A 22,630-nucleotide genomic window follows, 5' to 3' on the forward strand; every position below is an offset into this window, starting at 1 on the left:
GAGTAAAGTAATTTATCACATAGAACTGAATCCGATTTTCATCCGCGAGGCACTTTCAACGGTAAACATCAACATAAACAATGCTAATTATGTTTTTTTCTGCACATAGTAAGCACACTCAGTGACAGTCGAATGAATGAGTTGGTGGAGTAGTCGTCTGACTATGTCATTCTATGTTTTGAATATTCATGCGATGTTTGTCAAAATTCGGACCGAAGTTGCTTCATGAAGATGAATATTTTATGCTCTGCCTCCTGGCACGAAGTCGCTCAAGGCTTTGCTGCGAGGACTCCACGACATAAAGGAAGAGGAGCTGCAAGCAGAACTCGAAAGTTGCAGGCTGAAGCCAGTGACTGTCCACAAGATCGCTTGTCACGACAAGGCGAGGAGCTTCATCTGGTCCATCTGGAACACGGTTCCGTTTATGGAAGGACCTGAAGCTGATCGGCGTTATTAATTACACCGTCGTTGACTGAAGGCAATATTGGCCAGTCCATCGAGATGTCACACCATGCATCAACTGCTTCAACTTCGGGCACGGCACCAGAAACTGTCGCGCGAAGCCGTGCTGCAACAAATGTGGCGAACCCCATCCGACTGACTTGTGCGACAAGACGGAGATGGCCGATCCCAAGTGCGCCAACTGTGGCGGCAAATATCAGGCCCCATAAAAGGGTTGCCCAAAGCGACAGAGTTCTGAGAAATCTGGAGGAAGGCTTCCCCCTGCCGAAGAAGGGCCGTGTTCCTGCACTCAACGAGGTGAACTATCTGGCCATGGTGGCGTCCCGACGAGCGATTCCTTCTGTCGTCACAACCGCACAAGTGACTGTGATGAATTCTGGAGGGATTTTCCTGAGGAATTACTTAAGGGATTTCCGGTGGAGTTCCTGAAGCAATGTCTGAAGAAACTCCCAGAAGAGTTCTTGGTGAAACTTTCGGATGACTTCTTGGAGGAACTTCCTAAGGGATTGCTGCACGAAATTTTCTAAGAATGTCTGGAGGAAATATCAGATTATACCTCAGTAGGCATTCTTGAAGAATCTTTCGGCAACATTCTTGGAGAATCATTAAGAAGAATTCTTAGACGAACTACGGGAGGAATTTCAGGACGCACTCACGGAGCAGCTCCTTCCGAATGAATTCTTGGAGGAATTTTCGAAGAAATTCCTGAAAGAATGTTTGGACAAATTCCTGGATGAACTTCAGGAAAATAAAAAAAAAATCCAGCGGGAATTTCTGTAGTAATTCTTAGTGGGATTGAACAAAAACCTGGGAAAGTGTCCAAAGATATTTTTAGAAAAAATACCAAAAGAATTCAAGGAAGTGTTCAACAAGAAAATGTAACAAGTTTCCCCAAGATTTTACACTGAATCTTGAAATAAAATTCCAGCAGATTTATTTGTGGAATTCCTCTGAATACGGTTTTAGAAGATTTCCCCGTTGAAATTCAGAAGAATTTACCGTTAAGAAAAAAATTGTGAGGAAATTGAAAATAATTTCCTGTGGAAATTTAGAAGAGGCATCCTTAAAATTCAAACACATATCCAGAGAACATCCCACAAAATTTAGACGAATTTCTTTGCCGAAATTCAATAGGATTTGTAATGAGTGCTCAGTAGATTTTCCCACAATAACTTAGTTTAAAATCTTGTGGAAATTAAGATAAATTTCCCGAAATAATTATCAACTCCCACGATAATTTGAACCAAAATTTCAATTTCAATTCACTTGAATTTTGACGAGAAATTTCTCAGTACTTTCATCGGGAATTCTTTTTATTTTACCCAAAAAAAATCTTACAAATTTTCACTAAAATTTTTTTTTTTAATCCACGGGAAATTTAAAGAGTTCCCAAAAATCTATTCGCATTTTCGACTGGTACTCAGAAGAATGTCACATGGAAATTTCGAAAAGATAAGATGAAGTCAGAAGAAAATTAGAAAAAAATGTTTCCACCCCAAGGGTTTAATGTATTAAATCAAGGCATAGTAGAATTCAGTATTTTTTTTGCAGTTTGAAGAACCTTTTTATGAGACGTTTTGAAAACGCTGCCGCCGCCGAGGTAAATTTAAACGAATGCCGCCTTCGGGAATATTTGAACCAGCGCACAACTCAAAGTAAAGTATGTTTGACGTATAAATGTGTTGCAGTTATCAACCGGCTAGTGTAAATGTATTTTATCATTTGAGACTAAGTTTGAATTTAAGTCTGCATATAGAAGTCGCAGAATTAATAAGCTTATTGGTTGTCTTCAAGTCTACCTTGATGATAAGTCTTGAATAGTCTCCAAAATGTCTTCACAGAGATTCAAATGTCTTCAAATTGAAGACATGCCTTCAAATATATGGTATCGCCAAATAACACCTTTTCAAATAACACCCTTTCGGCCAAATGGTATATTCAGATAAACAACTTTCGGCCTAGGGGCATTCGGCCAAATGGCTTTCGGCCGAATGGGTTTCGGTCAAATGACCCTTCCCCGCTACAAGACGGTTCATATAACGGTTTCCAGGGTAACCTCACTTTTGTATTGGTAAATCCTGATTGTTTTTGACGGCATCCAATGGGGTAGCCGGCTGATTTTTGTGTAAGTTGTTTGGCCGTGTCGAAAATTTAGTAAATGCCAATCGACACACACATTTTTACCGATTAAAGCAGCATTGAAGAAATATAAAACGATATTAAACGTAAGTAGGGAAATTACGGCTTTGGCAGGTTTTGTTCTATTATTGTCAGGGAGGTTTTGTTGACCAAATTTTATGAAATTTGGCAACAATATTCTTTGATATGCAAAGAATGTTGAAGCCATTTTTGAGCATAAAGGGTTATAGAAATCCCTGTCAATAAAAAGAACAAAACCTGCTAAAGACTTCATTCCCCTATAACTAGGCGGAGAAAAAGAAAGTAGCGAGAGTTGTAAAATGTGTACTAACAATGATTAAAAAAGACTGAAAACTACAGTCTGAAAAGTATAGATTGCTTTTACGTGCCTAAATATTACAAAATTATAAACACTGCCTTTTCTACACTTCAAAATTTTTTCCACTGATCTGAGGTCCCACCGCATTTGATTGTCTATATCAGCGGTTCTCAACCTTTTTATTGAGAGGTACCCTTTAGAATTTTTCCATTGTTTGAGGTACCCCCTAAGTTTTTTGCTGTAACTGAAAATAATCGTAACTCTATACATTTATGAAAAATGGACCTGAAAACTAACGGAATATATGGCTCTCCATAAACTTTTCTGAAATTTTCATATTCTTTGAAACTTCCCAATTCAAATTAAGTTTATACATCGAGCTTCCTACAGAACTTTTTTGACTATTGAAGGCTTCCGAGCGTATTGAAAGTAAGATTCCGCGCCTCTTCAGAGAAAACCTTCCGAGCCTCTTGAAGAAAGGCTTCCACGTCTCTTGAAAGCAGGTTTTCGAGCCACTTGATAGGAGGCTTCCGAGCATCTTGGAAGGACGCCTATGAGCTGCTTGAAAATATGCTTCCAAGCTACTTGGAAAAATAATTCCGGTCCCCTTGAAGAGATGGCTTCGAGTCTCTTGAAATAAGGCTTCTTAACTCCTTCAAGGGAGGCTTCCAAGCTTTTTGAAAGTATGCTTCCGAGCCTCTTCAAAGACCTTACGAGCCATTTTTTGAAGGCTTCCGAGCCACTTGAAAGGAGGCTTCTGAGTATCTCGAAGGGCGCTTATGAACCCTTTTGGAAATACATCAAAGACTCTTAAAAAAGAATTCCGAGCATCTTGATGGGAGGTTTTCGAACTCTTAAAAAGAGTCTTCCGAGCCTATTGAATGGCCGCTTCCAAACCTCTTGAAGGAAAAATATCCGACCCTCCTAAAGGGAGGCTTCAAGCCTTCTGAAAGGATGCTTGAACCATTCGAAAAGAAAAGAGGTTTCCGAGTTTTTAAAAGAATTTCGAGCCTTTTAAAAGAAGGCTTCCAAACCTATTGAAAGGAGGCTTTCGAGCCTTTTTTATTGTATTTATTAAGGAGGCTTTCAGCCCTAGGCTGGCTCTCTCCGGGACTTTCGAGCTTTTCAAAAGAGCCCGAGTAGTACACTTGTCATACACAAGTTTCTGTAACTCATATACGACCAAATCGAGTCACATGAGTGCTGCTGCAACCAAAGCAGTAAGATTTGTGCTGCTAGGGAGCCTTTAAAAGAAGGCCTTCAAGCCTCTTGAAAAAAAAATCCGACTTTCTTGAAGGAAGGCTTCGAGATTTTTGAAAGAAGGCTTCCGAACCACTCGAAATAAGGCTTCCGAGCCTTTTGAAAAGAGCTTTTCGAGCCTTTCAAAAGAATGAGAAAAGAAGAAAATAAAATTTTAAGAAGAAAGCTTAAAAGAAGACTCCCGGACCTCTAGAAAGGAAGCTTTCAAGCCTCTTGAAAGTATGCTTCTGAGCATTTTAAAAGCAGGCTTTCGAGCCTGTTGAAAAATGCCTTCCAAGCCCTTCCGAGGCTTTAAAAAAAGCAGAAAAACAAGAAAGTTCATAGAAAAAAATTTAAAAGAAGGATTCCGGGCCTCTTGAAAAAAAGTTCCGAACCTCTCAAACTGAGGTTTCCGGTTTGAAAAAGGCTTGAACCTTTTGAAAAAAGTCCTCCGAGCTGCTCGGAAGGAGGCTTCCGAGAAGCGTAGAATGATGCTTCTAATTTTCTTGCAACGAAGCAACTGAGCTTTTCAGGAAAAGCCTTTATGTCTCTCAAATGAAGGCTTCTGAATCTGAATGATGTACTGATCGCCATGCATATTATGTGCAAGTCAAAGTTTTGAAAAAATACAAAATTATCAAAACTTTATCAATAAGTTTTCAATAAAATTGTAATTCATCCGCCATTACGCATTTTTGTCCGAGGTACCCCTGGGCCCAGTGAAGGTACCCCCAGGGGTACATGTACCCCAGGTTGAGAACCGCTGATCTATATCCTTTTCCTCATTTTTATTTATCAATGTAAATATGTCATAGATGTGCCTCGGTCTCCCCTACCATTTCTCGAGTGTAAAAGATGTAATGAATGAGAAATATAATTTGCCTTTTCTTACACTCAGGAAAATTGACACATGCTCTATGGCAAAAATCCAAATAAAATATGCATATCATGCGTCGACTCATACTTAATTGCATACAAATTCACACATGGATACTATGACCCACATGGATAGTACAGGCCGGACTCGATTATCCGGAGGATCGATTATCCGGAGTAATAGTTTTACCCATCTTACAAAAATAGAAATTTGTATTATCAATGTGTATCCGTAACGTATTCAATATGTGCAAGACCCTAGTAATGATAGTGCCTTTCTCGCTTTCCTAAGGGACTGTTCACAAATTACGTTACGCTTTAGGGGGAGGAAGGAAGTCAGACCAAGCTTTACGGTCCTTGAAAAAATAAATCTTCCATAAAAAAGGGTTGCGAGAGGGAGAGTGGGATATCAAAATTATCAAATTCAGCGTTACGAATTTCGTGAAAAGAACTCAAAAGGAACCGAAATCAAGAACATTCATAAAATTGGCCAATTTATGAATTTAAAATTAATAGCACCGATATTTTCTTAAGCATTCGTATGTACATTCTGAGTACAGCATTGACATTGTGACTCATGCTACAAATGGTCCTCCGGAATATCCGGTATGGGTTCGTTCACAGATTACGTAACGCCAAATTTGATGATTTTGAAACTCCATCTTTCCCCTCGTAATGCTTTTTTGTATGGATGGTTTAATCGGTTTGTATGAATCGTAACGCATGGTCTGACCGGCTGCCTCTCCTCCCAGCGTTTCGTAATTTGTGAAAAGCATTAATATTAATATGAAAAAAATGTTATTTCGCCAACGGTGGTCCATGTATAGATTCAAACACTGGAACTGGCGTACCCATAGTGACATAAAAAAATCTTTGTGTTTGTTCCCTAAACATTAATACACATTTTAGATACCTCATACAAAAAGTGTGACATTGTGGGAGATTGAAAATTGCCATTTTTGCGTTACTTAATTAATGAACTTAATTATGAAATTTCATTTTCTAAAGAATCGCTCGGTGACCAAGGTGATCCATGCACAATGTCATGCTCAGAATGTCGGACAATAACCCGGTCAACATGGTTGCTGATGGGGATCCGCAGGGGACAAGAATGCGAGCTGCGCAGAGAGCAAGGTTGTTCGATTTGAGGTCCCTCCGTGGACTACAAAGTTGGCGACGTGCAAATACTGACCGAGCCGAATGTAGACGAATTTTATGTATTGCAGAGGCCTTAGTTTGAATAAATCAAATGAAATAAATTCCGTTGCTAGAATGTCAAATGGTGCTATGCAATTATTTTTCGTTTTGTTTCACGGATTTTTGTAAGGCTACGGCATGTATAAGCCACAAAATTAAGTGCATACTCATAATACAAAAACAAATGCATCAGAAAAATCTTGGTGCTTAACGATAAAATTTAGAAGTTTTCATTTTTTGAGATCCTCCAGATTTTCTGGAGGAGCACACGGTGACTAGAGGTGTGCGCCGTCGCCGCCGACATTTTATGGCAATTCCGTTGAAACTCCAGAGGATTTCTCGTGAAAAGGCTATTTTTTTTGAAAATTCCTTAAATTTTGTCGTTTAAAAATCGAAAAGCTTTTCGTAAAAACTAAGAACTTTTAATGAAAATTGTGAAGAATATCCTTCGAAATCTCGAAAACACTACAGTTGAAATTCTGAGTAAATTTCCTTAAAAATTAGGAAGATCTTTTTGTAGAATCACAGGATCACCATCTTTGACCAGAGCTCGCACAAATTGAATACTTAACACTCAGCATTAGAAAACGAACAGGACATTTACACAGCACCTAGTGTACAAGTGGAGCGTTTTCCGCTTGTTTTCTCCTTACTAAGGAGGAAATCAAACTCACATGGTTTGCAAATACGCTTAGACGACTGATGCCACTAACAATGCAAATTCCAGAAATTTCCCGGTTTTCCTTTGGGAATCTCAAAGAATCAGCTTCGGAAATTTCCAAGGATTTTCTGATGAAATCCACAAAATTTCACGTTGAAGTCAAATGTTTTGACGGTCGATTATGTCGTTCGGTCGAACAAGTCATTTGACTTGTCTGATCGAATAGGTTCAGGTTTAGCCAAAAAGGCCTAGATGGTCGTTTAGTAGAAAAAGGCCATTTGGTCGAGATGAAAATATGGTGTTGTTTGCCCGAGCTGTATTTGGGGGGATTAAAAGGATTCTCCCGTTAATGTCTTAAAATATCCTGAAAAAAACTTTACGTTACGCATCTGAAAGTTCGGGGTTGAACTTAATCTATAGATTAAAAACACATTAATAAAGAATAATAATAAAAAAAATTGATTATGTTAGTTTGCATGGGAGTGCTTTCAGATTCGCCAAATCGGCGTTACAATCTTTGTTTACGGAAGCAGATAAGTCGTTTTGAAAAATTGGCATTGAAATGACCTTTTCAGTGAATGAAATTTAAGGCCAAATAACTAATTCAACCAAATAACCCGTCTGGGCGCACAGCTTGATTACATAATCTTATACCTCCTCCGGACAAACGATAATATGCGGTAAAACAACATGTTCGGCCTAATGACTTCTGCAGCCTGAGCCCCTGTTTGGCTCAAACTTTTCCGGCACGAAGAACTTCAGCCTGACGTTTGTTCGAGTACATAATTTTCGTTCAACCCAATCAATGATCAGCTGAATAATTACCCTTATTCTTGTTTACGTACGAACGCGCTTTCGAAGAAAGCTGATGTGCATTATCGTTTACGCCAACAAAATCAAATGGGAAACAATTAGAACGAACTGCATTCGTTCGAAAGTTTCGTTCGTCCGTAAATAAGAAAAGGGTGAGTGTTTCATACAATATCCTTTTCATTAATATGCCCTTAATATGTATGTAACTTTCGGTAAATTGATCCGTCACCTATTTTAAGTTTTCGTCTTTCATACTGGAAATGTATCTGGGAGCCCGAGTAGACGAAAATAGCTCATTCATATCGAATGTTGATTAGATAGAAATATGAGATATGGACATGATTGATATAAGAGATAAAAGATCATACGACAATATCAATACTTTACACTAAAATATCATGGACCACCTGAATATCGCTATCCAGCTTTATGTATTGATTTGTGATGGCACGCATCTCATCGGATAGTATTTCACATCGCAAACAAATATATTTTCATTATGAATTCAATTCCACATTATTATGTTTGCTGCAAATTACTGTAGCTTATTGCATATGACGGTCCCACAGAAATGAAATGATCACTTCTCAAAATGAAACATTTCCAGTATAACCCTTATACTAACGTATACATTTAACTGCTCATCGTGGGTAAAATATCAAAGGCATATCGTCCTGCGGTTTGAGGATCATCTCGACCTTCAGTGGCAGCTCATAGTCCGGGTGCGGTAGCTCAACTCGGCAGTGCCGCATTATGTTCGAGATCGTCGATTTAACCTCGTATTGAGCGAATTTCTGGCCGATGCAGTTGCGACCTCCGGCACTGAAGGGTACGTACGCATAGGGATTCCGCTTTTCGATGCCACGCTCTGCTTCGAACCGCTCGGGGATGAACTTCTCCGGATCCGGAAAGTATTTCGGGTTGTGATGCATGTTGTAGATTCCGATGGTGATGTTGGAACCAATCGGGATGGTTGTGCCGGAGAGGTCGACCTCTTTGATGGTTTTCCGAGATATAAATGGGACCGGTGGGTACATGCGCAGCGCTTCTTTAATCACTAGATCGAGGTATTTCAGGTCATTTAAAGCGCTGAAATAGAAAAAAAAGTATTAGAGTGAATAACTATTTCAAGATCAGAGTGAAATAATTAAATTTTTGAAATAAACCTAAGAGTAATCGAAGTGTTGATTGATTCTCCAAATACTGCAATGACTTCTTGGTAGACCTTTTGCTGAACATCTGGGTGTTTTGCTAACGCGAATAGAATAAATGTTACAGCAGATGCAGTCGTATCGTGCCCCTAAAAATTTCAAATTTTGCAGATCAGTATTGGCATACGGAGTCAGACTTATCAAACTTACCGCAAACATAAAGGTGTCGACTTCTTCTCTAATCTCTTCATCAGTAAGAGGTTGTCCAGCGATATTAGTGCGCATCAAAACATCCAAAAGCGCCATTTTTCTTCTAGATCCCAACAAAGCATCGTCTATCGGTGATTTTTCGTCACTTTTATCAACTAAAGCGTTTTTTCTTTTCGTTATGATAGACATAGTGAATTCACGAATTGTCGCCAGATACTTTTTATATGGTCTAAACTTGCTGCTGAACTTGAACATAAAGTCATTGTTGTACACTGCGTCGAACATTCTCCAGAATATAATTTCCGAAACATGTTCCACTGCCATCGTATAGCCGGATTCCTCCTTCTGGGCATTGGATTCCGTCCCCATGGCGGTCTCCACGATCACATCGAGTGTGCAAAGCTTTACCAGAGGAAATACGTGCACCACCTTACCTGAGTGTCTCAAAAACTTTCGAGCCAACACAGTACTCTTATCATTGAATACCGGCACAAAATTATCCAAAATCTTAAAATGGAACGCCGGTGTCAGCGCCTTCCTATGCGTAAACCACTTGTTCCCATTGCTTATCAGTAGCCCCGTTCCCAACCACTCCAACAGCATATCGTAGTCTTGACCTTTGCAGTTAAACTCCGGTCCGGTCATGATACGTTCGACGTCCTCCGCTGCGCAGTAAAACAACCAGAAGTCAAACATCACGTCCAGCTTGTACACGCAGCCATACTCCCGCTCTAGTTCGAGTGCCAAGTTGAAGACATAGGTCGATGATTTCCCGATGAACATATGAGTGTTTCCAACGAGCGGCAGTCCTGGCGGACCCGGAATGGAACGATATCGGTTACATATTCGACGACGCCACTGCCAAACGTAAACAGCTATTACAACTATCGCGGTAATAACTACGGAGGCAAACATTCTAAGTGCAATGCAAATAATTCGGCGACGACCAAATGAAAAACACGTCTGAACTGTTGAACCATTACGAGGTTCAGATATTTTTGTTTTAACAATTTGATTGTAGTCGTTATCATAGTCGATTGCAAATCTATAGATTACTGAGGGTGGATATTGATGTCAACAAAATATGATACAGATTAAGCATATGGTTCGATTTGTACAAAAACGGGCATGATTAAGGGGAGACTAGATTCCAAGTCAATAGTCCATTCCAAATATGTCATAGGACATTATCCACAATTCACAATTCAATGCGAAAAGCTCAAACTTAAACATTCATTTTTATTTTCAATAATATTATATAATATCTGTTATGCATTCCTCCTGGTTGAAGAACAAATATTTTTAAATCTATAGAATTTTTCATCTCACGATCAGGAATTTGTCTATTCTTGTAAGAAAATCATGAAGCGAAGGTATCTAATTACTTAAACAAACTCAGTAATAATCTTAGAAATGACATTTAGTCCCGGCTCCCTGGAGGAATTTGAACAGCAAACGGAGAAAGTTGTTGGAAGCAACTGCAGGGTTGTTACTAACTGAGCAAACTCCATTCCTAATTTAGGAACACTGAGCTGCGAGGCGGCAATGTTCCAGAAGAGGGTAATAGTCAAGAAAGAAGAAGACATTTTTTTCGTACCATAATTAAACAATTCATTATACTGCACAAACTGCTCGAACCTATTGTTTGTTCCATTTGTGACTAATTTCACATTGAAGTAATCCTCTTTCTACGACACTGTTTGCACCAAACCATACCCGCCACTAAATCTCTTCTGTTTTTCGTTATCATCAATTCGCTTAGCCGCACCGATAACAACAGCAACCAAAACAGACGCTCGGGTGCAAACCAATGAGTAATAAAATAGTTCAGTCGCAGTCAGTAGTTTGCCCAAGCAGTATCTTCGAACTAAGCGTAGAATGTTTGCCGTCGTGTTTCTAACGTCGATAATTGCGCTAATTGCTTACGTATGGCAGTGGCGGCGTCAGCTATGCAATCAATTCCGTTCGATTCCGGGTCCACCCGGTTTACCCCTGATCGGAAATAGTCACCAGTTCATTGGGAAATCATCAACCTACATCTTTCAAATGCTGATCCAGCTGGAGCGGGATTTCGGAACGGTGTGCAAAATCGACATAGGTTTTGGCTTCTGGTTGTTCTACATGGCACCGGATGAAATCGAGCGTATCATGACCGGTCCGGAGTTCAACTGCAAGAGCCAAGATTACGATATGCTGTTGGAGTGGTTGGGAACGGGGCTACTGATAAGCAATGGAAACAAGTGGTTTACGCATAGGAAGGCGCTGACTCCGGCGTTCCATTTTAAGATTTTGGATAATTTCGTGCAGGTGTTTGATGAGAAGAGCACGGTATTGGCACGGAAATTTTTGAGTCACTCGGGCAAGGTAGTACGGATATTTCCTCTCGTTAAGCTTTGCACGCTGGACGTGATCGTGGAAACAGCCATGGGAACGGAATCCAATGCCCAGAAGGAGCAATCCGGCTATACGATGGCAGTGGAAGACATTTCGGAAATTGTCTTCTGGAGGATGTTTAACACGGTGTATAATAATGACTTTATGTTCCAGTTCAGCAGCAAGTTTGGACCGTATAAAAAGCATTTAAATACAATTCGCGACTTCACCTTGTCTATTATCGATAAGCGGAGAATCGCGTTGGTTGACGGATGTGACGAAAATTTGAAAACAGATGACGATTTGTTGGGCTCTAAGAAAAAGATGGCCTTATTGGACATTTTGCTGCAAGCAAAAATCGATGGACGACCTCTTACCGATGAAGAGATAAGAGAAGAAGTGGATACCTTTATGTTTGCGGTAAGACTCACAGATCAAGATAGATAAACTACCTGCTTTAGTAATAAAACTTTAAATGTTTTAGGGGCACGATACAACTGCATCCGCTATAACTTTCCTTTTGTATGTGTTAGCAAAATATCCGGATGTTCAAAATAAGGTCTACGAGGAAATTTTGACTATGCTGGGAGATTCAATTGATACACCAATTACGCTAAGGTTTGTATCGATGATTCAAAACGTGCAATTTCATACGTTCAAAAGTAGCTCAAATACTCATTTGTAAGTAAACTAATCATGCAATACTTAGTGCCATACATAAAATCGGCTTCTGAATGAACTATGAATATTGAGTAGCTACAATATTGAAATATGATTAGGTAGTAGTTTGCATAAATGTATGACAAACTGAATCTAATCAAAATCAATACCACAAATAATTTTGTCTATGCTAAATTATGTTTAAGAAGCGAAGTCTGATCTGTTTTCCAACATAAATCAGTTCAATTTTCTCAGCATCCGTAGTAATAAAATCCATATTCAATCTTGAAAGGTAATTCTTTCAGGCACGCTTTAATTTTGTTCTCTTATTTCAGTGCCTTGAACGATCTAAAATATCTCGACCTAGTGATGAAAGAGTCACTCCGGATGTTCCCACCGGTGCCATACATATCTCGCCGAACAATAAAAGAGGTCAAATTATCCGGCGTTGACATCCCGATCAACACCAACATCACCATCGGAATCTACAACATGCACCACAACCCGAAATACTTCCCGGAGCCGGAAAAATTCCTCCCCGAGCGATTCGACGCAGAACGAGGCATCGAAAAGCTCAATCCCTACGCTTATGTTCCCTTCAGTGCTGGAGGTCGCAACTGCATCGGTCAGAAGTTTGCTCAATACGAGATCAAATCTACCATCTCGAAGATCGTTCGGCTCTGTCGGGTCGAACTTCCCAGCCCCGATTATGAGCCGCCTGTGAAGGCCGAAATGATCCTCAAACCGCAGGATGAAATGCCTTTGATATTTCATTCGCGTTGAAGTCTTAAATAGAAACAGTTTTTTCAATCGACAATTTGTTTGGTCCGAAAGCAAGAAAGCACTTGTAGCTTGGGAAAGTTGAGCGTTTTAGTGTATGAGATCATATGGCAATGGAACTGTTTTGGCAGTGGTGGAAGCAGAACAATAAATCAATACCAAATTATCAAAACGACTTATCTGCTTTTGTAAACAAATATTCAAACGTCTATTTTACGAGTCGAATAACACTCTCATGCAAACCAACACCATCTATACGTAGGTGAAGGCCAATAAGTCAAGGCTTCTGTTACCTGTTGACAGGGCTGGATTTAGCCGGAGGGGGGCCCGGGGCCAACGGTATGTGGGGGCCCCAAAATGTACAAAAAAGGTTGATTTTGGTAGATAAGCTTTGTGGGGGCCCGGGTCCACGGACCCGCCGGCCTCCCCGTAAATCCGGCCCTGCCTGTTGATGAAGTTGGTTTGCGTGGAAGTGTCATCAGATTCGTCAAATCGACGTTTAAATCTTTGCTTACAAAAGAACTTCCGGAGAGGAAGATTTGAAATGGTGCCTTAATCGGTTGATCTTTAAGCTTGACTTATTCTATTCGACTGCGAAAGAGGCGAGAGTTCCACATCGTAGTTCCGAAGAACTTAGTGTAAAACGTTACCAAACCAACTTTACATCAGATAGATACATTTTTGACAATCTTAACATAAACAAGAATATCTTATTGATAATTGTTACAAGCAGGGTTTGGATTTCTCATTTACTCACGCAACTACAGAGTTCTCCATCATTCATTTTATCCGGAGCTACAATAGGTGAATATGATGTTCATTCAGTCTGAGTTTTGACATTCGTGTTTTGATTACTTGTATCAGTCAGGAATATTGTAAATAAATTTGTATATGGTTTTTGCAAATAAGGTAGATTGTAAGCAGTTACATCTTTCAATCGCCAATTAAAGTACATAATTGTCCCTTGTCGTAGGCAAACGGGCACTATCAATTGGCCAAGTTCTCCAAGGTAGATGCCATTTATTTTTCGGTTAAGTTGGGAGAGGGAAAGCAGCACAACTTTCGTATCAATTATCCATCGTGCCAATAAGGTCACGATCGTACACACAGGGGGTCGGGAAATGACGTGTTTCCGGTTGTGTCCGAGCCTACTCTTCTTGATCTGAGGATTCACGGACTCGATCATTTCGTCCGTGATCAGCTAATGAGTTGAAAGTGTCCGCGTTTGCTACACCCAACCAGCGGATGTTAGATTTTCTAACAATTCTGTATAAGAATCTACCAAAACCTGTATAAGAACTGGGCATATGCGAAATTGTTAGATTCTTATACAAGTATTGTATAAGAATCTAACAATTTTGTAAGCTTTTCTAACAATATTTGTTTGATAGCTTACATTTTTTGTATAAGAATCTAACAATTTCGCATATTCCCAGTTCTTATACAGGTTTTGTTAGATTCTTATACAGAATTGTTAGAAAACCTAGCAATAGCCGGTTGGGTGTAGTAATGAATCGCCGGCTTTGAGCGTGCTTACAGAGGCATACTAGGAGTTAACTTTCTAAAATTAGTACGATGAAAGGCATCTAAGGTTTGATTTCACAAAATTAAGCACCTTAATCGAAAAAATATTTGATAGGCGTAATAGCGGACACCATCCTTCATATCCAGTACCAGATAGTTTTTTCTGAAAGGTTCCTAATTTTGAGTAAACCCGCGTTAGGTGTCTTTCGCCATACACATTTCTGGCAATTAACTCATGCTGGCTATTTGCGCATATACAATAGCCGTTGTAGGACAAAAGGTCGAAGGTCAAAAGGTCGAAGGACAAAAGGACGAAGGTCAAAAGGTTGAAAGGACAAAAGGTCGAAGGGTCAAAAGGTCTAAGGGACAAACGGTCAAAACAAAAAATTTGAGTCAAAAGGTCGAAGGGTCGAAAGAAGAAAAGGTTGAAAGGACAAAAGGTCGAAGGGACAAAAGTTCGAAACAAAAAATCTGAGCCAAAAGGTCGAAGGTCAAAAGGTTGAAGATCAAAAGTGTGAAGATCAAAAGGTCGAAAGAACAAAAGGTCGAAAGGTCAGAAGGTCGAAGGGAAAAACGTTCGAAACAAAAAAATCAGAGTCGAAAGGTCGAAGGACAAAACGTTGAATGTCAAAAGGTCGAAAGGTCAAAAGGTCGAATGTCAAAAGGTCGAATGTCAAAAGGTCCAATGTCAAAAGGTCGAAGGTCAAAGTGTCGAAGGCCAAAAGGTTGAAAGGTCAAAAGGTCGAAAGGTCTAAACAAAAAAAATTAAGCCAAAAGGTCGAATGTCAAAAAGTCGAAAGGACAAAAGGTCGAAAGGTCAAAAGGTCGAAAGGTCGAAAGGTCAAAAGGTCGAAACAAAAAAATCTGAGCCAAAAGGTCGAAAGGTCAAAAGGTTGAAAGTAAAAACGTCGAAGGACAAAAGGTCGAAAGACAAAGGGTCGAAAGTGAAAAGGTCGAAAGACAGAAAGTTGAAAGAACAAAAGATAGAAATTGCGGTTGTTGGACAAAAGGTCGAAGGTCGAAGAAATTGGGCAAGACGTCTAGTGTTGATCAACCATTCCTTTGCACATTCATGTTTTACCTGATATTTCATTGTTAAATTCCTTCTTTTAGTCATAGGTCGTTCTTTCGAGATTCACATATTTATATTTATTTGTGTTTCGCCTGATTAAATTTTAGTGCTGAATTTTTACTTCTTTTAATCGAAGGCTTGTCATTCGAGTTTCACACATTAATATTTATTTGTGTTTAACCTTATTTTCATTGTTGATTCTTTTCATTCTTTTACTCATAACCTTTTCTTTCGAGTTTTGCATTTTTTTATCGCATATGAAATACCAACACTTGAAATATTTCATTCTAGAATTTACCTTTTGTTAAAACATAGGGTATTCTTATTTTTATCAAAGTATTGCTAGGCTTTATTAACTTCAATTGTAATTCATGAAAATAGTTCTTCACTCATTTTCATCAAAATGATAATTCAAAATATATAATTTTAGCTTAACATACCATCTTCTAATGACAGTAATTTTATTTTTATGATGATACGTTTTTGTTCACAAAATTTGTTTTTAAGTAACTATAAACGAATATAATAAATTTATTTGTATTATTGAAAACCGTTACGTTACGCTGTGAAGTTGGAGGGGTATGGTATTGGCAAAATATGCATTAGGGAAGATCCATTAATTACGTAGCGCAAATATTGGGCACTTTCAGCCTCCCTCCCCCTATGTCTCAGTTTTTGTAAGAAACATCTGGAAATTTTGTATAGATCGTCACTCTTCGCTCAATCCCCCTCCCTAACGTGATTTGTGAATGCTTGTGTTTAATTTTGAAGTCAACTAGTAACCCTCTACCCCCCAAGCCCGCCTTCAGCCGGCAAACTTGAATTTTTTTCTCCCTTTTCTTCATTAACCTTTCTTTTTTTTTTAGCCCCTCTTTTTCTTCGCCCTTTTGTCATTTCGCCTTTTTGTCCTTTCAATTTTGACTTTCGACCCTTATCTCTTCAATTTTTGACTTTCAACCTTTTGACTTTTCGGTATTTTATCCTTTCGGCCTTTTGTTTTCGACCTTTTATCCTTTCGACGTTTTGTCCTTTCAACCTTTTGTCCCTTCGACCTTTTGTCCATTCGACCTTCTGTCCTTTCGACCTTTTGTCCCTTCGACCTTTTGACCTTTCGACCTTTGGCCTTTCGACCTTTTGTCCCTTTGACCTTTTGTCCCTTCGACCTTTTGTTCTTTCGACCTTTTGTCCTTTCGACCATTTGTCCTTTCGACCTTTTGTCCTTTCGACCTTTTGTCCTCTCGACATTTTGACCTTTCGGCCTTTTGACCTTTCGGCCTTCTGACCTTTCGACCTTCTGACCTTTCGACCTTTTGACCTTTCGACCTTTTGTCCTTTCTGACCGATTGTCCTTCAACCTTATGACCTTTGACCTTTTGACCTTCGACCTTTGACACAGATTCACGATAGCGCCTGTATGTGGAAGCGGCGGGTAGAAAATCAGCCACTGCCAATAATTCATTATTTCAATGAATTATTGGCAGTGGCTGATTTTCTACCCGCCGCTGTCACATCCAAGCGCTATAGTATATGCGCAAAATAGCCAGCAAGAGTTAACCGCCAGAAATTTGTATGGCGAAAGACATCTAACGCGGGTTTTCTCAAAATAAGAAACTTTTCATGAAAAACTATTTGGTACCGATTGTTCTGGCAGCACGGACGGTGACAACCTTTCGCACGAACTGCAGAATCCGGATGCATGAGCAAACGAATACCTATTTGACCTTATACTACTATACTACGCCAACGAACAACGCTTTCGAATGCGGTGCCTGCGAGCGACCGAACTCCGCCGACGTCGGAATGGTGGCATGCGACGGCTGCAACACGAGGTTTCACTACGGTTGTGCAGAAGTGTCGCCAGGAATTGAGGACCGATCGTGGAGATGCAGTAAGTGTCCACCTGTGCTGCCTCCAGAAGCAACATGCGTGAAAAAGAAATTAGGTAAGAAGCAGCCAGCAAGTTTGACCGTCCTCGGTGCGATGTCGAGTGAGATGCAGAGGTCGAACAGTGCTAATCAAAAGAAAGCGTCCGACAAATCAAGGAACTCGGATAGAACAAGAACAGTGGTTCTTAATCCGGAGCTGACGAGTATAACGACTCCGAAAAGGAGTCCTGAGATACCAAATCAGGTGGAGAAGTCTTTGAAACCCAGCAATGCCACAGCAAGAGCTCGAGCGCAACTAGCTTTGCAGCGATTGGAAAGCGAGCGACTACTGGACGAGCAGAAGTTGCTAGAAGAACAAGAACGGTTAAAGGAGGAGCGCGCACGTCTTGAGAGAGAAAAGCAAATTAAAGGGCAGGAGCACGTCACCAAGGCCAAGGAGTTCGAGATGAAGGCAAGGTATTTACGAGAAAGGTTTGAATTGCATGAGTTATTGGTGGAAGATGACAACATAAACTAAATGAGCGCTCCTAGCGGCGTGGGAAGAACCAGGGAGTGGGTAGAGGACCAACATGAGCGGAGTAGAGGAGGAAGCGGAACCAGGACGGAGCATCCGGCGTGGCCACCAAACGAAAGGGTTGGATTGCAGCTGTCCCAACCTCGGGATGATTTAGGTTTTGAAGAACGGATTGCAATTCTTCTTAGAGTTGACTATCATGGAGTGAACTCCAATCCCATTCACCATACGGGTCCTCCAGAGATTAATCGTCCGAGTCGTGAGGCGGTACACCATGGAACGGAAAACGGAATACAATCGCATAGGCTTAGTGCTGAACAGTTAGCAGCAAGACAGATTTGGCCGAAAAAACTCCCTACTTTTTCGGGAGATCCGGAAGAGTGGCCCAAACTGTTGACAAATCAGTTTTGAGACTGCCAATAATACCTGCGGTTTTACGGATGTGGAGAACCTTATTCGGCTTCGCGAGTGCTTGCGGGGCCCAGCGTGAGAGGCTGTTGTGACAAAATTGATGTTTCCTCCCAGCGTGACGGCTATTATAGACATGCTTCGAAGATTATACGAAAGACCGGACCTACTAGTGAAAAACTTGCTGAACAAAGTTCGCCGAGTGGAGGCCCCCAAACCGGAACGATTGGAAACACTCATAAATTTTGGGTTGACCGTCGAGCAGCTATGCGACCATTTGGAGGTCGCGAATCTCCAGGGACACTTGTCGAACCCCACTCTACTTGGTGAGCTAGTGGAGAAATTTCCTTCATCCATAAAGCTAGAATGGGCAAGGTACAAGCGAGCATACAGTGATCCGACTTTGAAACACTTTGGCCATTTCATAGAGCAGCTGGTCAACGACGCTAGTGAGGTCACCGCGCCATTACTGGTGCGATCTGCCAAGCAAGCAGAAAAGGACAGAACTCGTGAAAGAGGACAACTTTACACTCACGAAAATGTGCCCGATACACACGCTCGCAGCGAAGAGCGACAACCTAGTTCCATATGCGGCAAAACCGATCATAGAGTGCGCAACTTCGAGCGCTTCCAGCAAATGGGATTTGAAGCCCGTTTAAAAAGCCGTCGTACGTTGGAAATTGTGCGAATTGTGCTTGTATGACCACGGTCAAGGGAGATGTCGTTCTAGGATTCGATGCAATGTGACAAGTTGCAGAGTTCGTTATCATCCGTTACTTCTTCGCGCCGTGCCAGATCAACGCCGGCGTCGAGTGCAAACGTCCGATTGCAACACTCACGAGGAAGCGAGAAAGTCTATCCTGTTCAGGATTATACCGGTTACACTTTTCAACGATAACAGCAAATGCGAAACGTTCGCCTTCTTTGACGGGGGCTCATCGTTAACGCTTATTGAGGCGAGTTTGGCCAGACAGATCGGAGCAAAGGGTGTTCCTGAACCACTGGAGCTACGTTGGACATTGAGCGTTATGAGGAACAAAGAAAAATCCGAGAGAGTGAATTTTGAAATATCGGGGAAAGGTTTACCACGACGTTATCCGTTGAGAAATGCACACACAGTCGAAAAACTTAATCTTCCGATGCAAAGCCTAGCTATAGGCAAATTATAGGAGCGTTTCCCTTATCTCAGAAATTTACCAGTGCCGCCGTACTCCGAAGCCGTTTCAATAATGCTTCTCGGGCTGGAAAGTTTGAGCCTTTTTGCGCCATTGAATAGTTGTCTTGGCGGCCCAGGAGAACTTATCGCTGTAAAATCTTTGCTTGGCTGGTCAGTTTATGGTTCGTATAAAATTGCGGCGCTGACAGGGAACTGAACGACTTGATTCAACAGCAATTCGTATTGGAAGAAAAGTTGATAAGCCAAACTCCGTCACTAGAACCAGCCGAAGAAAAACGAACGCGGGAAAAATTGGAAAGTTCTACAACGTTCCGGGATGGGAGGTATGAAACGGCGGTCCTCTGGAAGTCCGACCATGTGGATCTCCCAAATAGCCTTCCTATGGCAACGAAGCGGATGAAAAGTTTCGAGGCTCAACTAGCGAAGGATGTCGACCTACGAAGCAGTGTGAACCAGCAGATTATCGATTATATTAACAAAGGCTATATCCATAAAGCAACCGAAGAGGAACTTGCTGAAATCAACGAGAGACAAGTTTGGTATCTACCCCTCGGCTTGGTTACGCATCCGAAGAAGCAAAAAAAGAGGCTAGTATGGGACGGAAAGGCGCAGGTGAATGGGGTCTCTCTCAACTCTCAACTGTTGAAAGGTCCCGACCTTTTGGTTTCGCTTCCGTCCGTAATTTGCAAATTTCGAGAAAAGCGCGTGGGATTTGGAGGCGATATACGAGAAATGTTCTTGCAGCTTCGGATGAGACAATCGGATAAATATTTTCAGTGCTTCTTATTTCGTTTCGAACCCCGACACCCACCAGAAGTTTATATTGCAGACGTCGCAATGTTTGGCGCAACATGCTCACCCTGCGTCGCACAGCATGTACTGCGAGTGAATGCGGACAAATGGGCGACCGAATTCCCGTTAGCAGCAAAGGCAATCAAGAACAAGTCGCATATGGACGACTACTACGATAGTGTCGATTCTCCGGAAGAAGCGGCAGAGCTGGCATTGCAAGTGCGAACCATCAACGCTCGTGGAGGATTTGAGATCAGAAACTGGGTCAGCAACAGCAACATCGTGTTACAGAAACTCGAAAAACCTGGTTAAAATGAGCCACGGCTGCTGCAAACCACGATGGACAACACATGGGAAAGAGTGTTAGGCTTGTTTTGGCACCCAGAATCGGACACTTTTTCAATTTTTACGGAGCTAGAACAGTTACGACTCTTCATTTCCGGAGAATGACGACCGACGAAGCGTATCGCATTGAAAGTCGTAATGAGCCTATTCGACCCCTCGGGCTATTAGCACCGTATCTTATTCATGGTCGTATCCTGATACAGGATCTATGGAGAAGCGCAGTCCAGTGGGATGAAGAAATAAGAGATGAGGAGTTTGAAAATGGACGCGCTGGGTTGAATTATTACCAAAGATAGGCGAACTTAGTATCCCACGTTATTACTTCAGCGACGCGATAGCCCCATGTCATACGCTGCAGTGTCACGTGTTTACCGACGCTAGTGAAACTAGCTATGGCTGTGCTGTGTATTTTAGAACCATGAATGATTTGGCAGAAGTACAATGCACGCTAATTATGGCAAAAAGTAAAGTGGCTCCACTAAAACACCTATCGATACCGCGTTTAGAACTAGAAGCCGCTGTGCTAGGTGCCAAAGTACTCAACACTGTATTGAGCTATCACTCGCTGCAACCCCATGGAGTGTACCTATGGACCGATTCATCGACTGTACTTTCGTGGATTCGCTCAGACCACAGGCGATACAAGCAGTTTGTCGCCCATCGTATTGGAGAAATTGTATCGTCGACTCAAGCGGAATGCTGGCGGTGGGTACCATCTAGGGACAATGTAGCTGACTGTCTGACGAAGTGGGTGCGTGATACAGTGCCGGATTCCAACGGTAGGTGGTATAAAGGACCAGAGTTTCTATATCTTTCGGAGGATCAGTGGCCAAAGCAGCAGGTGAAAACGAACACTGTCGAAGAACTACGTCCTAGCTATTTGTTTGCTCATATTTCTCTACCCGTTAGAGTGATAGACATCTCTAGGTTTTCAAAATGGAGTATACTGCTACGAACTGTAGCATGTTTATGCCGCTTCATCAACAATTGCCGCTTGCGAATCTCGGGACGGCCAATAGAGACACTCCAGGCAACTAGAAACCTTCAGAAGTCGCTTAAATGGAGCGTTCCATGTTGTAAGACGCCGTTGAAGCAGGAGGAATTTCAACGAGCAGAGCAGTTTCTTTGGAAAATGGAACAAAGTGAATACTTCCCCGACGAGGTTCGAGTCATGTTGAAAAATCGAGACCAGCCAATAGCGAAATGGCTATCCATCGAGAGGAACAGCCCGTTGTATAAGTTATCTCCATTTGCCGACGAGTATGGTGTTGTCAGGATGGAAGGCAGAACCGCAAACGCTGCCTATGCCAATTTCGACGCAAGGTTTCCAATAATTCTTCCCAAGGACGGTCAAATAACTCGAATGCTGTTGGATCACTACCACCGCCGATATGGTCATGCAAGCAAAGAAACTATTGTAAATGAGGTTCGTCAGCGGTTTGAAATCTCACATTTACGATCAATCGTAGATAATATTTCTCGCAACTGTTGTTTCTGTAAGGTGACTAAGTGTAAGCCGATCCCTCCACGAATGGCGCCATTACCCGAGCAACGCTTGACGCCGAAAGCGCGCCCTTTTAGCTACGTCGGTATCGACTATATGGGCCCACTAGAAGTCACTGTCGGTCGGCGCAAAGAGAAGAGATACGTCGCTGTATTCACGTGCCTGGTTATACGGGCTATTCATTTAGAGGTCGCTTACGATTTGTCCAGCGAGTCCTGCATCATGGCGATCCGCAGATTCACGCGTAGGCGAGGATCCCCAGTTCAAATCTTTTCTGATAATGGCACTAATTTTGTGGGAGCAAACCGCGAACTGCAAAAACAGATCAACGTCGAATGCGCTGGAACCTACACCGATGCGCGAACAAAATGGTCATTCAATACCCCATCCGCTCATCATATGGGTGGGGTATGGGAACGAATGGTGAGGAGCGTCAAGGAGGCCATGACTGCATTGCTCAATGGGCGGAAACTGACAGACGAGATCTTGTGGACTACCCTAGTTGAAGTGGAAGGATTAGTCAACTCG

General features: G+C 41.5%; 2 protein-coding genes across 2 annotated transcripts; one reads left to right on the plus strand and one right to left on the minus strand.

The window, feature by feature from the left end:
* Window positions 1-8,347: 8,347 nt before the first annotated feature.
* Window positions 8,348-9,982, minus strand: LOC134202742 (cytochrome P450 4d2-like). Its single transcript, XM_062677739.1, has 3 exons — window positions 9,068-9,982; window positions 8,873-9,006; window positions 8,348-8,795 (listed from the first exon to the last, which is right to left on the minus strand). The coding sequence occupies exons 1-3, from the start codon at window positions 9,980-9,982 to the stop codon at window positions 8,348-8,350; spliced, it is 1,497 nt and encodes a 498-aa protein (XP_062533723.1).
* Window positions 9,983-10,906: 924 nt separating this feature from the next.
* Window positions 10,907-12,910, plus strand: LOC134202746 (cytochrome P450 4d1-like). Its single transcript, XM_062677744.1, has 3 exons — window positions 10,907-11,860; window positions 11,925-12,058; window positions 12,436-12,910. The coding sequence occupies exons 1-3, from the start codon at window positions 10,946-10,948 to the stop codon at window positions 12,881-12,883; spliced, it is 1,497 nt and encodes a 498-aa protein (XP_062533728.1). The 5' UTR covers window positions 10,907-10,945; the 3' UTR covers window positions 12,884-12,910.
* Window positions 12,911-22,630: the final 9,720 nt, after the last annotated feature.

The sequence above is a fragment of the Armigeres subalbatus genome, unplaced genomic scaffold (assembly GCF_024139115.2).
Source record: "Armigeres subalbatus isolate Guangzhou_Male unplaced genomic scaffold, GZ_Asu_2 Contig14, whole genome shotgun sequence".
In the NCBI taxonomy this organism is placed as follows: domain Eukaryota; kingdom Metazoa; phylum Arthropoda; class Insecta; order Diptera; family Culicidae; genus Armigeres; species Armigeres subalbatus.

Coding starts and splice junctions, on each gene's coding strand:
- LOC134202746 (XM_062677744.1), top strand. CDS start 10,946: ATGTTTGCCGTCGTGTTTCTAACGTCGATAATTGCGCTAATTGCTTAC. Junction 11,861..11,924: donor TGGATACCTTTATGTTTGCG/GTAAGACTCACA, acceptor TAAATGTTTTAG/GGGCACGATACAACTGCATC. Junction 12,059..12,435: donor GATACACCAATTACGCTAAG/GTTTGTATCGAT, acceptor CTCTTATTTCAG/TGCCTTGAACGATCTAAAAT.
- LOC134202742 (XM_062677739.1), bottom strand. CDS start 9,982: ATGTTTGCCTCCGTAGTTATTACCGCGATAGTTGTAATAGCTGTTTAC. Junction 9,007..9,067: donor TCGACACCTTTATGTTTGCG/GTAAGTTTGATA, acceptor TGAAATTTTTAG/GGGCACGATACGACTGCATC. Junction 8,796..8,872: donor AACACTTCGATTACTCTTAG/GTTTATTTCAAA, acceptor TTTCTATTTCAG/CGCTTTAAATGACCTGAAAT.